Source organism: Mya arenaria, chromosome 13 (assembly GCF_026914265.1).
Source record: "Mya arenaria isolate MELC-2E11 chromosome 13, ASM2691426v1".
NCBI lineage: Eukaryota > Metazoa > Mollusca > Bivalvia > Myida > Myidae > Mya > Mya arenaria.
Window position 1 is genome coordinate 44844722 of NC_069134.1, and position 19428 is coordinate 44864149.

The 19428-nt window shown below is 34.3% G+C and overlaps 2 protein-coding genes across 2 annotated transcripts in view; one reads left to right on the forward strand and one right to left on the reverse strand.

Annotated features, from left to right (window-relative positions):
• Positions 1-19428, forward strand: part of LOC128215299 (uncharacterized) — a 37174-nt gene that overhangs the window by 9493 nt on the left and 8253 nt on the right. The window lies entirely within an intron of this gene.
• On the reverse strand, positions 2676-9175 carry LOC128213635 (uncharacterized). Its single transcript, XM_052919619.1, has 2 exons — positions 9046-9175; positions 2676-6596 (listed from the first exon to the last, which is right to left on the reverse strand). The coding sequence occupies exon 2, from the start codon at positions 6593-6595 to the stop codon at positions 4880-4882; it is 1716 nt and encodes a 571-aa protein (XP_052775579.1). The 5' UTR covers position 6596; positions 9046-9175; the 3' UTR covers positions 2676-4879.

Sequence of the window (19428 nt, forward strand, 5' to 3'; positions counted from 1 at the left end):
TTTTTCGCCTTGCGCTCGCCTCTGAATTGCCTTAAATTTAAAAAAAAGTATTTTAATTTTTTTTTCGCTCGCTCGCTCCTACGTTTTTTGGGCAAAATCCGTAGAACAAATGATCAATTTGTTGTGGCCTTAAGTCTTTATTTTTCTACAAATATTAGATTTTCAATACCACATTAAAAATGCAAGCTATTTTAACTAGTATGGTACAGAAGTAAGTAAGACTCATTTATTTATCAAAATGCCACCATAAATATCCTATAAGTTTGATAAGTAAGTTATGGAAAAATTCAGTTTTATTAGGGTAAGACTTAATTAATGCACTTAAGATGCTACTGCAATAACTTATATCGCCTCAGAATATCAAATATTAAGGTAATCATTTAACTTCTTCAAGCACAAGTTACAATACATAACTAGGATAAGGAATATTTCATAAGTATTTTAAAAAAAGAACAAATAAAAACACCTAATTACTGTAATCTTCAGATGTGGCGCAAATAAATCTTCAAAATTATTTGGATTTTATAATTTTTAACATGTACATGTATATGTTTACTGTTGTGAAATCACAGCACTATGGCATCATTATTATGACATCATTTTATTGAAATTCATTGAGTTACTACAGTGTTGCATATTTTTTTAAATCGAACTTGGCATAGTTTTTAGTGCAACACTGTATGTAACTCAAGTTACGACAGTGTTGCATAAATGAAAATAGTCAAATTAAGATACGACTTTTGGACAACTTTTCATTTTAAGTACTTAAAAATCAATATTTTTCAAAAATATTTTTATGACAGATGGAAAACTGTTAAAGCATGTCAAAAATGCAAAAACATCATTTTGTGAAAAAAATGGAGTTACGACACTATTGCGTTCAGCCCTCGACATGTTTATACCAAAGCTGGAGCCGGGGGATATAATTCTTGCCGACAAAGGTTTCACTGTGGCTGACTTGTTACCATCAGACATTGGACTGAATATGCCGCCATTCATATCAAAGTCTAAACAAATGTCAAAACATGATTTCTTCAAAACTCAGCAGATCGCATCAGCCCGAATAGTAGTTGAAATGAAAATGGAGCAAATAAAAAATTTCAGAGTGTTACAGACAGTGCTGCCAATTACAGAAGCCCACTTGGCAGAGCAAATGATTGTGATATGCACTGCAATGACCAACCTGTATGAGCCCTTGCTTAAGTAGATGTAGATAATGTGGGCTGCTTTTTACTGTACAAATACTTACCAGTAGCAGTATTAACTCTTTGAACAGTGTTCACGTGCTGACCGATAATGTTTATATTCTTTCAAAATTGTGGATTGCTTACTGTGGGTTAAAACCAAAATGAAAGACACAAACTGATAAAGAAAGATATGTACTTATTGTAAACAATTATGTTGTCAATACTAAAAAATGTTATTAACACATGAGATTAAATGTTATATATATCTGCACATACAAATTTTAACCATGTAGCACTGAATGGTCTAGTGGTCAAGTTTGTTTTGAATTACTGTAATTTACTAAATAGTTGAATATATATGTATATGAAATAAGAATACATATAAATGAAATATAATGCATTGTATAAACTATTGGTTTTTCTTGTGTTGTTTATGGATAGTTGATTGCATTTTTGAAAAATCAATACTTTTACATTTTAAAGCTACACTCTTACAGTTTAACCTATTTGGGAACTTTCATATTTTTTGTCTTTGAATGAGTGAATTGTTGCACAAATGCCAGGATACCAGTGATATATAAATCTGCTGGGAAAATATCAGATCACAGATTTCCATATAAATTTACGTTCGAAAATAGATGTTTTATGGCTAAAAGTGTTAACAATGCTTAAGAAAAAATAAATTTCAGGCATTTTTTCAAACAATTACGATCTGTTCTAAAACGAGTCATCTCATTTGACTGAATAAAAGGCATTGATGTTGAAATCAGTTGATTCTGAGGCAAATTTAAAAAAAAATGTCATAACTGCCAAATCTGTGAGAGAGCAGCTTTAAAAATATAAATTATTACGGTTAAAAAATAGCAGTATCTTCTGTCATTGAGTATTCATTTGAATAAAAGAATAGCTGATTTTTGTAAACTTATATTGGTTATATGACATCAAGCTAATCCAACCGGAGCGCAATATTGAAATTAACAATGACATCATAACTCGTGTGTTATACATTTTGAACCACAAGTGTAGGCAAATGTTAATATATCATTGATGAAATGATGAAACAGTTGAATCAGCCAAATCCAATGCAGGGATGCAAGATACTGTTTATGAAATGTCCAATAACTAAATTTGTAGCTCAAAAGTCAAGGTCACGCCAGGTTTAATGTCATGTTTACTCCCAAACTTGGTATACTGGTTGGTATTGGACAGAAGATTAACCTATAGTAATTTTCGTCATAAGGTCAAGGTGATGGTGACTTCGGAACAGTGATTTCTGGTTCAATAACTTGATTTCTTATCAAAGGCCAAGGTAATGAAGACCTTATGTGGACAATTGTAGCCTTTGCTGAAGAGATATTTAAAGGGGAAAGTGTTTTTACTTCTATCAAAGGTGACCGGGTTCAGACTACAACAAACAGCACAACTTTATAATAACATTTAATTTTCATTATAAACCAGATTGGAAGATTAAGTGAATTCCTTAAACAATCAGTATCTAATAAGTTAATTAATTTTCAACACAACACAAACAACATATGTACATGTACACAATAATTATACATGCATGACTAGATCAAAATTCCATAAATGAAGTTGACTAAAGCTAGGGAAGTCATCAATAGAAATCAAAACATTTATAATCTAGTATCTATACTAAGAGTTTATCACAGCGGGGTTTCATTCTAGCTATATGGATCAGCTAAGTTAAATCATTATTATAAATACATGCAAGCATGATAGACGACAGATCTGAAATGAAAGCGTCAACTCTTGTGATAATTCTTTTTATACAAATGTTATGCTTTTCAGAATGAAATCAATATAGCAAATCTATATGCCAATTCATATCTTTTAACAAGACTGCCACGGAGCAAACGCCAGAGCTCGTACTTTCTTCTAATAAAGTAGAACAAGAGGCACATCAGTGCCTGTGCTCCACTGGCCAAAAGGTTCAAGCAAAGACCACCTAACGAACATTTTCGTCAAGTTTCATAGAAATACAATCATCAATTTTTGAGAAGTTATTTAAAAATTTTTTTTACTTTAATAGCTCTGGCTGCCATGTTGTGCAGTGGACCGAAATGATTTGGGCAATTTGAGTAAAGGAGCACCAAACAAACATTTCTGTCAAGTTTTATCGAAAAAAGGTCATCGGTTTCGACGACAAGTCGTATAAAGTTTTTTTTTTATTTTTTAGCTCTGGCAGCCATGGTGTGCAGTGGACTGGAACCATTTAACAAATTTTGGTTAATGACCATCATCCAAGGAACATTTCTGTTAAGTTTCATCAAAATCTGATCATCGGTTTCTGAGAAGATGTTCTTTAAAGGTTTTTCTATTTTTTTGCCCTGGCAGCCATGTTGTGCAGCGGACCGGAACCATTTGAGCAATTTTGGTTAAGGACCACCCAAGGAACAATTCTGTCACGTTTCATCAAAATCTGCCTATCCGTTTCAGAGGAGATGTCGTTTAAAGATTTTGCTATTTTTAGCTGTGGCGGCCATATTGTGCAATGGACCAGAACCATTTGAGCAATTTTAATAAAGGACCACCCAAGGAACATTACTGTCAAGTTTCATCAAAATCTGCCGAACCGTTTAAGAGGAGATGTCGTTTAAAGATTTTGCTATTTTTAGCTCTGGCGGCCATATTGTGCAATGGACCGGAACCATTTGAGCAATTTTGGTAAAGGACCATCCAAGAAACATTTCTGTTAAGTTTCATCAAAATCTGATCATCGGTTTCTGAGAAGATGTTCTTTAAAGGTTTTTCTATTTTTTTTGCCCTGGCAGCCATGTTGTGCAGCGGACCGGAACCATTTGAGCAATTTTGGTTAAGGACCACCCAAGGAACAATTCTGTCAAGTTTCATCAAAATCTGCCTATCCGTTTCAGAGGAGATGTCGTTTAAAAATTTTGCTATTTTTAGCTGTGGCGGCCATATTGTGCAATGGACCAGAACCATTTGAGCAATTTTAATAAAGGACCACCCAAGGAACATTACTGTCAAGTTTCATCAAAATCTGCCGAACCATTTCAGAGGAGATGTCGTTTAAAGATTTTGCTATTTTTAGCTCTGGCGGCCATATTGTGCAATGGACCGGAACCATTTGAGCAATTTTGGTAAAGGACCACCAAAGGAACATTCCTGTGAAGTTTTGTCAAAATCCGCTTATCAGTTTCAGAGGAGATGTCGTTTAAAGTAAAAGTTTACGCACGCACGCACGCACGCACGCACTCACGACGGACAATCTGTGACGACATAAGCTCCATGGCCTTCGGCCAGTGGAGCTAAAAAGGGGCATACATGTAACTCATTAAATCAATAATAATAAAAGCCAGAATTATGGACAACGCTAAACATGTTTGCATTATCTCTAGCAATGTTTGTTCGAACTTCCATATTTAAAGAATATCTTGATAGACAAAAAATGTTGAAATTCAATAAATGGCCACTTACAAAGGGCCACAACTTTGACAATATTCAAGCCAGAGTTATATAACTTGTCATTAAGGAGCATATGGTACTGTGAGTAAAAGTCTGATGTTTGAAATTTGTTACATTTTTGACAAGACCCTTTATTGGATTGAAATTGAGATAACAAAGTTTTACAGTAAAAACAGAGCAGAATAATAGTAATCTCAGTAACAGTAAGCGTCACAACAAGTTTATGATTTCGAATCTCTATGCTTCTAATCTGAATGAAATAAATCTATTCCACGTTTAATTCGGTCAGTAAAGCACTCCGCAAGAAAGAATGAATTATAGAAAAATTTCAGCTGGAAGAGCATCTTATTTTCCCAAAAATCTTGACTGAATGTCACTCTTTCAACATGTATCCCCTTCTTTGTCCACACAACAAAGTCGCACCAGTCTAACCCCAATACTTTCATCTGGCCCATGATTTGGTACATGTAATCATGGTTGTCCTTAAGCTTTAATTTACCATCACGAATCTCCAAACACGATGATTTCACTTGGCTATGTTCCCTTGGTGTCGTCTTTCTGTTATTATATGGACATTTAATCTCCAATACACCCAGCCCACATTTGTCACATCTAACAAGACCATCCACACTAGCACCAAGGAATGGAAAGTCCTGAGAAATCATTAGTCCGGTTTTCTCAACATTAACTCTTCCACACTGCTTCATGTGGTGTTGTGTGTAGTCTCGGCGTGCCTGACTCTCTTTCTTCCTCCCATATTGTAGGGGTTTCCCATCAAAGTTGCTCCTATAACCACGCAATCTACCAACAAGATTGTCAGGTTTTGTTTCGGGTCGTTTTTTACATATAGACGCAAAGTTTGAAGCTGTAAGTATGTTTGTTCTTACATCTTTCCAAATTGGATTGGCACTTTGTCCTTTCGTAGACTTTTCCACTCTTTCTATTTCCTTGTCGCTGACTTCTATTCCAGCAGCAAAGTTTCTGAATTCAGACTGGCACACAGTTGAACTTAAGTCCACACTGTCATCATACTTAAATGGGGGTTTGTATTTGGAGATGACATCTGAAACGTCGGTAATCTCAGGATTTATGGTCTGATATAAGACGGACTGGGGGTACACCTTTCCAAGTCCGGCCATGATGTCTTCAAGAAATCTTTCAGGATCCTGGCACGGCCCTGCCTGGTATACTTCTGGGTGAGGCTTTATGGGTGCTTCCTCATTACTACTAAACTTGATGTCTCTAAGTTTTTGCGGCTTCAGCTGCAGGTCAGTCTGTGGCCGCAGCCATTCGCAGCCTTTTGTTGTACAGGCATTCTTAATTTGCACAACTGTAATAAGAAGGCCCCCAATATGGCTACACAAACCAGTCAAACCAGTTTTACAATTGCACTTGCCACCCTCGATTCTTCCTGTACTTTTAATCAAAACAGCATGTAGTGAATAATATCTCGCCAATTGTCCACATTCCACAGTAACAAGTTCTTTCATGCTTGGTTTACACTTGGCTTTAATTAAACAATAGTTGCTATTGTCCAGTCCATTATAGTCCATGTCATACACATAACCTTCCTTGGCAAATTTCCTAGCTTTTTTTAACTGTCTATGACAGGCCTGAGTTTTTCCAGACACTGGATTCTTGTTGTATATAAAATAGTTCTCCACATCCTCACTTCTTGTTGGTGGACAGTTGTCAGTTGCTAGTGGCTGCCATTCACTTTTAACACTACTTATATCCGGAATCTCATCAGATACATTGTCTGTATCAGTCTCACAATCTGAGTCAGTGTCGTCAAACTGCACAGTGCGGAGTATTCTCTTTATGAGGATCTGTTTGTTTCCAGACTTCTTCTGTCTGTGGTTCACCAGCCAAATCACCAGTTCTTTCTTGGTCCATGTTGCCAATGTCTCCTCATCCACTGCCTCATCTACAATACGATGCGCCACCTCTTCTTCATCCATGCTGAAATGTAAAAGATTAAAACAATAAATGAAAATGAACCATCCTTTATAATCATAATGTGAAGAAGAGTATTGTTGGTAACAATGCAAGCTCACCGCTTGATATAAATGGTAAATAATTTCCTATGAAGTTTCAATGAAATAGTGCAAGTTGTTACTGAGAAATATCTATGCCATGCAATCGGTTACTAAGAAATAGCCTGGACATGAAAAGCCAGAGGGATGAACGGAAAGACAATCTGGCATCTATGAACCAGGGCTTTTTCTGCCCTTTTGGGAAAAAGACCCTAGACATACCACATGATAAATTACGTCATAAATGCTACGTCGGAAGGCAATATTTTGCTTCGAATTAAGACTTTAAACAAAGATAACTTCACCATTTTAATTGACACATAGCACAGTCTACGCCGTTTACGGAGCCCCGCCTTCGGTCTTTTACCAGAGTTTGAAAGAGAGCTTAGTTTCTTAAAACACTTCGACAAACCTTTTCACAATATGGCCTCGGAGCACAGTCAAACCATTATTTGGGAATAAGGTTCGTCAAACTCCGGTAATAAAACAAAGGCGGGCCTCTTTAAGCGGCATAGACTGCCCTTTGTTTCATTTAAAATAGTGTAGTAAAAGAAGTTATCTTTGTTTTAAGTGTTCATTTTAAGCAAAAATGTTGCCTTCCCACGTAGCATATATGACATAATTTAAGCCGTGCCAGTATACACACAATGGTAAATGAATGATTCAAATACCCCCAAAACTTAACATCATCTTATATGATTCTTCATGAATGGGTCTGGTACTACAGAAAAAACCCTGTTACTACCAAAAACAAATGGCAATGGTGCATTAGAAATAATTTTTCTGTTTAATATTTCAAAACACAATGCTACATGTAGTTCTATAAACTTGGCAATTACACATTTAATAGGATAAATATGTGAAGTACATGTCAATAAATTGTTGAAGACTAAGAATGAAATCAAATTTATACAGGTTATGTGTGCGATAAGTAGAAATAAAACACATTAACTTCTTGAAAATATGAAATAAATAGTCTTATGATGTACAAATATAAGTCTATCTGTTTTTCTTTTTGGCTCACATTATATGGTAGGTGCATGTTTTACTGATTGCTGAAATACTTGCAACTATCGTAGGTCAATTAGACATTTAATACTATTAAATCAGATTTTTCATTTTAACATATCCCGGAACAACGGGTTTTCGACCGCCTAAGGATTATTTACAGTTTAATCATAAATAAGTGATAATAAAAAATAAATATTTGTGTGTACCATTTAAAGCAATCATTCATCTTTCAAAAAACAAAAAAAATAAAATCTGTTTCAATCGTCTGTTGTTTACATTTTGGATCCAAAATGGCGGCTGTCACATGTTGTATTTGACCTAGATACAACATGCTTTCGACCATGACCTTTAACTATACTTCGCAACAAAAGTTTGTGCACAATATTTTTTATTTTAATTTGTATAACATGTTTAGACTGTTTAATGTATTTTATTTTAAGAAATAGTAATTAAATATTTACATATTTGCCATACAGACACTTTTTAGTTACCTATCACCACAAGAGAGGCAAAGGAATGCATAATCCCTTCTAATGGCTTTCACATGGGTACAAAATGATAAATTCACCCATCATGAACCCTGTTATCACTGGTCCAACTCTGAATGAGCCTCATATGACCTGCCTAGGCTGCAATATGTATAAGTTTATGGTAACTGAGCGCCCAAATGCAATTCAATATAGTAACCTGTAGATAAATTTCATTAATTTTAGAATAAGCAACATACCATATTTTGATGCGCTTTTAATGTTGTGCACTATACTAAGAAAACGATAGGGCATAGGTTTTAGGCTTTGGTAGATATGTAAGATCTGGCAAACCAAAACAACACGATTTTAAAGAAGTATTTTACATGTGAAATCATTTTAAACGAAGGGTCTAATTTGGCATTAATTAAAAATGACAAATTGGTGTTGTTTCAAGTATAACTGAAGTTTTTTAACACTTCCATTCCCATTCTTTTTCAAATGAAGTTTTCTGACAGTTCTACTGTTATGGTTAACAATTGGAGCTTATTTTTACCGGAAGTGATGCAAAATAGAAGTGTTTTACACATTTTCAGGAGGCGGTCGAAAATAGGTTGTGGTCGAAAATAGGTTGTTCCGGGATACATTCAATAAACATAATTTTATCCATTTTGAAATCATTTGAAATTAATATTTCATACAATCATCCCATTTTTGTACATGTGTTTACTCCCTAAGAAAAAGAAGATGTATATAAGAAACATTTGTCACTAAAATTTGAACAATGGAAATCGTATCCGAAATCCCGTCGTATCCGAAATGCATGATTTTCAACAAATAATTCGTTCAAAAACGTAATTTTTTGACATTTTGTAAATAAATCCCAAAAGTACTTACTCAAATGGAACTGACTGTCACCCTCCACACGTAGTTAGCTTGAACTAACGGAATTGGCGATAATTTTAAAGCTCTGTTGTTACTGATGATCTGCACAATCGATATTTTTTGAAAACTGACCGGAACTACCCAATACGCAAGGGGCGCAACTCGTTTCGAACTTTCCAATCGGGGTAACTCTGTATTGCGGTAGATGGCATTAAAGTTGCATTGTCATTTTTCAAGGCTGGGTGTTATCAGATAAAATTTGATTTGACGAGTGCCTATCATTTTGTTGATATTTTTGAGCCTCATAGAGAATATTTAGGGTTTTCTTGGAAAACGCCAGAAGGAACGGATGTGTTTTATAGATTTCTAGTGCTACCATTTGGGATTTCAAGTGCATGTTATCTTTTTACTAAATTGACCAGACCTTTGTTGAAAAAATGGCGTGGAGAGGGGAAATTTGTTACAATGTTTTTAGATGATGGCTATGGAAGTTCACAAACATTTGACGGTGCAATGTCATTTGGTCAACAGCTTAAGTCTGATCTTTTATTGTCTGGTTTCGTTCCGAACGCAACGAAATGTATTTGGGTGCCTACACAGGTTTTAGAGTTTTTAGGAGTCACGCTAGATTCGGGAAATGGGCTTATTTCTATTCCAGATCGTAGAATAAATAAATGTTTGGGTACAATATCAGAGATTTTTGATAATCTCAAGACTCACAGACATGTACATGTTAAGAAGGTTGCAAGTTGTGTAGGTCAGATTATTTCTATGAGAGTTGTTGTTGGACAAATTTCATTAATCATGACTAGAAATTTGAGTATCGATATTCTTGTTGCACGCCGCTGGGAACAGTATATCAAACTTTCGGATGAAAGTAAATCGCAATTAGAATTTTGGCGGGAAAATATGTCAAATTTAAACACAAAGAGTATTGTTGAGTCTTTTAAGTGCTCAAAAATTGTGTATTCGGATGCTAGTTGTACAGGGTTTGCAGGGTATGCTGTAAGCACGAGAAACGGTGTATCACATGGTACGTGGACTACGGAAGAGAGTGTTAGGTCTTCTACTTGGCGAGAGTTAGCCGCTGTTTACAGGGTTTTACAGTCTTTAGTACATGTATTGGCAGGTCAGAGGGTAAAATGGTTTACAGACAACCAGGGAGTAAAAGCCATAGTAGCAAAGGGCTCGATGAAAGTTGATTTGCAGGTTTTAGCAATAGATATATTTCAGTTTTGTATTGCAAAATCTATTACTTTGGAATTGGAATGGATTCCAAGATCTAGCAATGAGATTGCAGATTACTTGTCAAAGATAGTAGACATTGATGATTGGGGTATTTCGAATGATATTTTTGAAATGATTAAAAAAAGATTTGGCAAATTGCAAATAGATTGGTTTGCCTCGGACTATAATGCAAAATTGCAAGTATTTTATTCGAGATTCTGGAACCCTACATGTGCAGGGGTTGATGCATTTTCAGAATTTTGGGGAGATCATGTTGGTCTCTTTGTGCCCCCGATCACAATGATTACACATGTATTCAAGAAAATGTCATTTGATAGAGCATCAGGAGTTCTGATTGTTCCATGCTGGAAATCGGCATTGTTTTGGCCGTTTATTTGTCCGAATGGATCATTTGTAAGGGAGGTAACCGATTGGTTTGATTTGCCTACTAGGAGACAGTATTATGTCCCTTGCAGAAACGGTAAAGGCATGTTTGGTAACACGGATTTGAAATTCCGCATGTTGGCTTTAAAAGTCGATTTCTCTGTGTAAATGAACAGGCAATGATTTACGTTACGTATTGATATGTGGTCTTTGTATATAGTAAAAGCAGTATTGCACGATTTGATCTAATGTTGCTTGGTCTAAGAAATATGACAGTATTGTCCTTGTTTGACCGCGGGCAGTATTGCAAGACGCGGAAATCTATTTTAATCATGTACATAGCGCGGGCAGTATTGCAAGGCGCTGGTTTTGATTCAATTTGATATTTAAAAAGAGCGCGGGCAGTATTGCAAGGCGCTGTATTTGATTCATTTAGACATATGAAAACAGTGTGCACAGGCAGTATTGCAAGGCACAAAAATGCATGATAGATAAACATAATATGCAGTTTTTCTAGTTGAGCTATTTAAAGAGCGCAGGCAGTATTGCAAGGCGCTGTATTTATATAATTCAGTCATGCAAACAAAGCAGAGGCAGTATTGCAATTTTTGGATGTAGATACGATTCGAATGTCATTAATGTTTCTTTGGAGATAAAACATTGCCAGAATTGGTTTATATTTGCATGTAAAATAACATGATATATGTCGATTTTGAATGTAAAATAATCATGCATAAAATTTTGGTTGTATTCGATACTGTTTTGTATTGTAGATATTATTTAATGCAATTTTATGATTAAAACTGATATTTAGACATATATCTAAAGGCAGCCCACTCTGTATTAAGTTATACATGTATATCATTTCATTTTATTGCGTATTTCAAGCTGATGCAATAATAATTATTATTTTTCTACACATGTATTTTTTCAGGTCCATAAGAACGAAATTGATGAGTTACCGGAAGCGATGGCGGACAGGGCGCACCTACTTCCGGATTTGTTGAAGAAATCCAGGGCAGATTCCACCATTAGCAAATATCACGGAGCATTTGTATGGAAGGGTATTTAAGTAAAAAATCAATTCATATAAATGAATTATTCTTGTATGTAAATTACATTAATATTATGGTAAATTTATATTCTATCATTACTGCTAACATGCGCATTCATACTATTGTTACGCACATTTAGAGATGTTACTACATCTTAGTTACAAATAGCTGCCATATATGATATTCATATAAATGTATTATTCTTGTATGTAAATTACATTGATATTATGGTAAATCTTTGTTCTATCATTACTGCTTACATGTGCATTCATACAAATGTTACGCACATTTAGAGATTTTACTACTTCTTAATTCCAAATTGCTGCCATATATTAGAAACTTGTTAATTTTAGATTTTATCTACAGACTGACAAATGTCTGCTGACTACTGCCTAATAACTGCTTGCGTGAATCTGAACGAATAGTTTATTTATAATTCAAATTAATAAGTTAAGGTTATGCTAAGCGAAAACATCCAGTACTATAACACAGCCAGCAAGCAGTAGACAACAAGCATTTGTATAAATCCGTGACGAAGCTAAATTCATATAAAGCTGGGGACCATTATCTTCGGTTGTTTCCGTGATTCGCAAGGTGCGCACCATTCGGAACTCCTCGGCCATTTTTTCAAAAACAACCTCGGATGTATGCCGGTACATCTGTTGAAGTAGTCCGTATTTTTTTGAATAAAAGCATTAATTAAATGTAGTGTTTAAGAGTTGTATTCATTGCTCTCAGTTTAAACTGATTGCCAGTGAAGTGTATTATTGCAAACATAATTACGATTCCCAAGAGTTAAGTCATAAATTTTAACTACTAAATAAGATTACTACGCGATCTATTTGCAGCGGACTTAAACGTACCACTTTTTAAGTATGTAAACCGTCCATATACATCCGAGGTTGTTTTTGAAAAAATGGCCGAGGAGTTCCGAATGGGTGCGCACCGGTGTTACCTGAAAAAAATACCACGGCAAATTCCTACCGCGAGGAGCGTGTTCCCTCTGGTCGGCCCAGTTGTCTATCCTAAATTATGATCGGACCTGCTTGAGGCCATCAGAATTATTAATGTCGTTCATCTTTGTCGTGATATTTTTTTTTTCCTTTTATGTTATAAAAGGAAAGGCAATATTACTATATTATAGTATATTCCATACTTTTTTAGGAGTCGATCATGAACTATTTTAATGCAACGTTTATAAATACGTTGAAACTGTTGTCTATCACAGATTATTTAGCTTGACGAAATAGGCTATTGAGCAAACAGATTTTAGGCTTAAAAGTATCACGTTTATGAAACTGTTGTCCGCATCTCAATAATATGTACCTTTTAATACGAAGTTGTTAGTGTCTATCAAAGAAATATTTTAATTGATATTTATGTATGTCATACAAAAATAACCCTATCATATACCATTTCTTTTATGGACATTTGAAGGTACATATTAACAAAATCAATTGATATATTTTATTTTTTGCATCAAATATGTTCTTTGATAATATAAAGAAAAGTACATTGATCAAACAAGTGTAAGTGAGAAAGAAATAGAATTGGCTTCGATTGCCAATCAATAATTTCTGCTCACAGTCTGCAGTCTATCACAGATCAATGAGCAATTGCAATGACCAACAGTTAACACAAACGCTTCCGTGGGAGGGGGGATGGCACACCCGGCACATGCCCCATCACTAAAGTCTTCAAAGTTTGCATTCTATCTCAAAGGAGTGGAAATTAATAAACTACACCTTTCAAATGCCATCATGTGCAGGTGATGTGAACTCATAAAAACAACAAATTCAAACAGCGCAACCTCCTTTAATTATGTCCTCTTGATGTTTCTTCATCCGTATATAAACAACAGTTTCCACGTCTTCCAACAATTTCCAATACTGGTGAAAATGTATCCATCATCCGTGTGATATTTGTTGAAAACAAGAAAAGCATACATGCCATAAAACTGAGAAAAAAGTTATTTTCTCCAGTCTTGTAGCAGAATGCAATCCTTGAACATGTGCAAGATATGCCATGAAGTCAATATCACCACTACTTGAAGGCCACCGATGTGTTATGTTCACTTGTATGTCTTTCTGATGTCTTCACAAATTGCTTACGTCTAGCGGACCCTTGGGGGAGGGGTACGCCCCTTAGGTATGTCCTCTCTTGGGGAGCGGAGTACGCCCCTTAGGTATGCCCTTTCTTGGGGAGCGGAGTACGCCCCTTAGGTATGCCCTTTCTTGGGGAGCGGAGTACGCCCCTTAGGTATGCCCTTTCTTGGGGAGCGGAGTACGCCCCTTAGGTATGCCCTCTCTAACGTCTATTCCTGAACTCTCCCCTGCTTTTAAGATAAACTTTCATAACCAGTATCACTTATTACCTTATTATTATAATAAAATTCATTAAACTTATCTTGAAGCCATATGATGGCAGATAAACAATGGTTATTTTTTTTATTGATAAGATTAATCCCAGTATGAAAGATTCATTTTATATTAGAAAATAAATAAAATATATATGTTTAGGAAAGACAATTAAGAAAACCATGTTTTATGATAGACAATATTTTTTTATGTAAATGATAAATAAGAAAAAATATTCTTATTGTCTATCATGAAATATATATTTCTTATTGTCTATCATGAAAAATATTTCTTACTGTCAATCAAGAATTGTTTTTATTATTGCCTATCATGAAAAATCTTTCTAACTGTCTATCATAAATATTATCATATTTTATGATAGACAATAAGAATTTTTTTTTAATATTTCTTATTGTCTATCATGAAAAATATTTCTTATGGTCTACCATGAATTATTTTTATTATTGTCTATCATGAAATATTTTTCTGTCTATCATAAATTTTAATACATATGTTTAAATTAAATATTTCTTATTGTCTATCATGAATTTTTTTCTTACTGTCTATCAGGAATTATTTTCATTAATATCTATCATGAAATATTTTTCTTACTGTCTATCATAAATTTTAATAAATATATTTTATGATAGACAATACGAAAACAAATTATACATAATTACAGTAAAGCAAAAACCATGATTGACTGTAAGAAACTTACTACTTGTGTTTTCATGTAATTATAGGACAAATAAGAAAAATATAAATAATTCTTATTGTCTATCATAAATTTAAAAAACAACAACATATTTTACGATAGATAATAAGAAAAAATCTGGATAAACAGATAAGGCCTGTAAATATGAAAATTTGTTCATGCTCAAGTCAATCGTATGATCAAACTTCAAAAGATTAAAACAGTAAAATGCTTAATGTTTTACTGATTTTCAATATTCCAACTCATTTTAGCTCAAGTTAGGCTCTTCCCATCTTTAATTTAGACAAGAGACATAGTGGTCCTACATCGCTCAACTTATTAAAGGGTTACAAAAGAACCATTGCAAATAATCTTTGTGAAATAGCCACCTCAGGACCGCTAAGACACACAAGGACATGCAAAGACACCTCAACTTTAAGGGAAAGCTACTTTAAAGCACTGTACTAGGTATTAAGCAGTTAAGAACTAAAAAAAAATATCACATAAAATCATTTTTACCGGTTACCGTTTTTGTTTGTAATAATTACAAAAATGTAGAAAGGGCTCAAAGTCTCAACCAAATGTTCCCCTTTGTCTTGTCTGGTTTAGAATGTCTATTTCTATGTTATTAACCTTGCCGGATCAAGTAGAAATTGATCTTATTAACCCTTATTAACCCTACCCTGGCCCTAAATCCTAGTGGTTATTTAGGTTTGTCGTCAACCAATTAACTGTTAGTGTTTCTTATGAAACAGTACCTCTCATGGCACTCATAATATGCATGGACTATTTAACACTATTAAAACACGTTATTTAGATTTTGACGGACTAAAACATTATAATTGATGTCTTTCAGTACATATTTTAAAGCTTTGAAATAGATTACCCACTACTGTTAGTGTCTTTGTGTCCTAGCTTGTGTGTCTTGGCGGTATTTACCAATAATAGTTGAGCTAAATTTTGCCCCCTCCATTTGTGATTTCTTGGTTAGATATTTAATTATTTTTCCAGTAATGCATATATACCTGGTGATGATTGAACCCGTGTAACTAGAAATCCTGCTCTCTACCGCTAACTGAGCTAGCTGGGGACCTCAGAGTAAACAGTGGCTCAGTTAGTAACGGCATGAATTTACATAATTTCAAAGACTTCTCTGCCCCTAAACCAGCCCTTTTTACGATTTTTGATATTTCATGTTGCTGGTGTAGGGTCAGAGGAATTTCTATAGTGAAAATGTGGGACTCTCCTCCCCCTCCCAGGAGAGGAACTTTAAACCACTATATCTTTGTAAAACATCATTTAATAAACATTTTAACACTATGCATCTGTTATCTAGATATTATTGAACCTATCTGAACAGAAAAAAATGTTTTGTACACCTCAGATATGTTGTGGTAAAGGTTACAGCAAATATGTATGGCATAAGTACATTTATACATGAGGCATTTGATTTGTCAGATAACTCTGAATTGGATTGCCTCTAACTAAGACCTAATGGTTTAAAAAACAAAAGTTAAAGTTCAGATAAGTTAATAAATATATTGATAATATATTTGTAACATTGAAATATTAATCCAATGCATGGTTACAGAGATATATTGATTTAAGTTCCTCTCCTGCGAGGGGGAGCAAAGTCCCACATTTTCACTATAGAAATTCCTCTGACCCTACACCAGCCACATAAAATATCAAAAATCGTAAAAAGAGCTGGTTTAGGGGCAGAGTAGGCTCAGATTAGGTAAGGGGGGCCAGTCTTGCAAGTTAGACGTGGGTTCAAATCATTGTCCTACACTAGGTATATCTCCATAGAAGTACAATTTACGTCTAAACAGAACTTTATACCGATCGGTTAGTGCAAAACTAAAATTGATTATAAGATTTGCACTGACCAGACAATGTCGATTTCCCTTGAACACTGTAGAACGATTTTGCTTCTTCAGATTTTTAAATTTATATAGAAACTGTGAGATAAATAGTCATTGTTCCAGTTTGCGATGAGTCATTTAACGTGTACAACCCAATTTGTAAAACATTAAAACTTTCGCACAAGTTGCAAGTAAAACATTAAAACTTTCTCACAAGTTGCAAGTCCAATGTATCCGGATTGACGTATCCGAATTGCATGCTTGCGGTCGACAAATATAAACTTCTATTTGGACAAATATATACTCCTGATTAAGACGTAGGAATGTTGCGGCTTGTTTAATGTAATTTTTCAATGTACAATGTATGTTTATTGATATTTACCTCATACGACGTGTATATAATATGTGTTGTTTTGTTATCGTCGTTGTTCATCGTATTATCTGGGGCTGTAGGAATCCGGAATCGGGTAATGTTTATCCATGCACCGTCTTGTCACGGAAAATCCCGAAGTTATGAAGATGCTTGACAGAGTGACCTCCCGTTTATAGCAATTTGCGCTAGAATTTTGTTTTTTTATTACTGGTTCCCTTCCATATCTCGAATAACACAATGCACAATGCTTTGTGCGTTATGAGTGCTTATATTGCAAAAATCAGAACATTGAATTTGTGTATTTCTAATTGATATAAGGTAGAAGTGCAATTTTAACATTAGAATCTACATGTTGAAGGAAAGTTTGATTATGCTGCATGCAGAAGTAATGAAGCAACACAATGAACTCGCTCAATTACATGCACGAATAAGACGGTTATTATTTACACGCAATAGCATGCATAAACATCTTGGTAATAATAATAGAATGTCGATTTACCATTTGAGACTATGCAGTTGTCACTAGTATGAATACACATGTCACTAGTATGAATACACATGTTAGCAGTCATGATAGAATATAAATTTACCATAATATTAATGTAATTTACATACAAGAATAATGCATGTACATGAATTGATTTTTTACTTAAATACCCTTCCATACATTTGTGCGTTTTCAAAAATGGATTATGTGTAATGGGATGGGAAGTAGGGACGCTTTGCCCGCTGGGGCTTTCGTAGTAGCAATTTATTTGGCTTCACTTATACAAACTGTAAATTCTACAAGTCCAGTTCTTGCTGCTTTTTATTCTATAAAATGGCACCATGAAATAAATGGGTTGGTTTCTCCTACTAGTTCAAAATTAGTTGAAAATGTTTTGGAAGCTGCTAAAAGAATATTAGGGAAACCTGTTGTAAAGAAAGAACCTATTACCATAAATATTATTGCATCAATTTATAAGACTTTATATGAATACAAGAATTTAAAAAGTCAAAGAATTATTTGTGCGATTTTGATTGGTTTTGCTGGTTTTTACGAAGTTCTGAATTGTTAAATATTAAGGTATCAGATATTGTTTTTCATTCTTCTTATATGGCAATATTTATGGAAAGCAGCAAGACAGATAGATATAGAGACGGTTTTTGGGTATTAGTTGCAAAAACTGGCACGCCCCTTTGTCCTGTTGAAAATACTTTGAAATTCATAAATTGGGCAGATTTGAAAGGGGATGATTTCTTACTTTGTAATTTGAGTGCGACAAAATCTGGATATAAAGTGAGAAACGTGAATAGGAAAATGTCTTATTCTAATTTACGCGATGTGTTCATAGAGGCATTAAAGCCTCATGTGGAAAATGTTAAGAAGTTTTGTGTGCATTCTTTACGCTCAGGCGGTGCATCCGTTGCAGCGAACAACGGAATTGCAGATCGTATGTTCAAGAGACATGGTCGGTGGGCTAGCGAATCTGCTAAGGATGGTTATGTGAAAGACAATATTGACGAGAGATTGAAAGTCTCATTAAGTCTAGGTTTATAAATGTGTTACACAATGTTGTGTTTTGATAATTTGTTTGAGTTTTGCTGATCCAAACGTTAGTTAATGAAATATAATCATTTTTGGTAATGTCTATTTTATTTCAATACTATTATATTGAAAACGTTTATTAGTACCCGTTCTTTATCGTTCATATACGTTCGAGTGCTAGAACACATTTCAAATCAATAAATGAAATTTTGCATTTATTATGTGTTGTTTATTGTAAGGAACATGGAGTCCGTAAAGGAAATATAATTTTCTGCGTTTGAAAATTTGAATAAGAAGAAAATTATTTTCCTTGATTAGATGTAATGTCCAGTAGGTGGCGTGCAATGTATGCACGAGTAGTTTAGGCGGTAAATGGTCATTCAGCTTCGAGACGTTGACTGGACAAGACTAAGTTAATTTTTAAGAAATGTTTTCTTTAGTTTAATAATAATTTGTTTGGATCAGTTTTAAATATCATATATTTATTCGAAATATGTTTGATATGGAACTGATGTATTGTTTGTCAATGATATATGTTTATTTCAAAGTATCATTTGATTTAAAATATATGTATACACGTATGCACCAGTCATATACGTTCGAGTGCTAGAACACATTTCAAATCAATAAATGAAATTTTGCATTTATTATGTGTTGTTTATTGTAAGGAACATGGAGTCCGTAAAGGAACGATATATACTACTGATCGATAGGTATTTCTCACGATCGAGAGTATAAACAAACTTGATCAATGAAAATCACGTGACCGTTGGAATGTGTTTCCCACGGTGAATACTATAAAGATTATAGTAAACAAAATTGTAAGCCTACTATTTAAGCTTTTAAGATTAAGTTGTGGTTGGTCAAAGTTTTGTTACTAATTTCCAACCTGTATAATTTGTTACTAAGAAT

Coding starts and splice junctions, on each gene's coding strand:
- LOC128213635 (XM_052919619.1), bottom strand. CDS start 6,595: ATGGATGAAGAAGAGGTGGCGCATCGTATTGTAGATGAGGCAGTGGAT.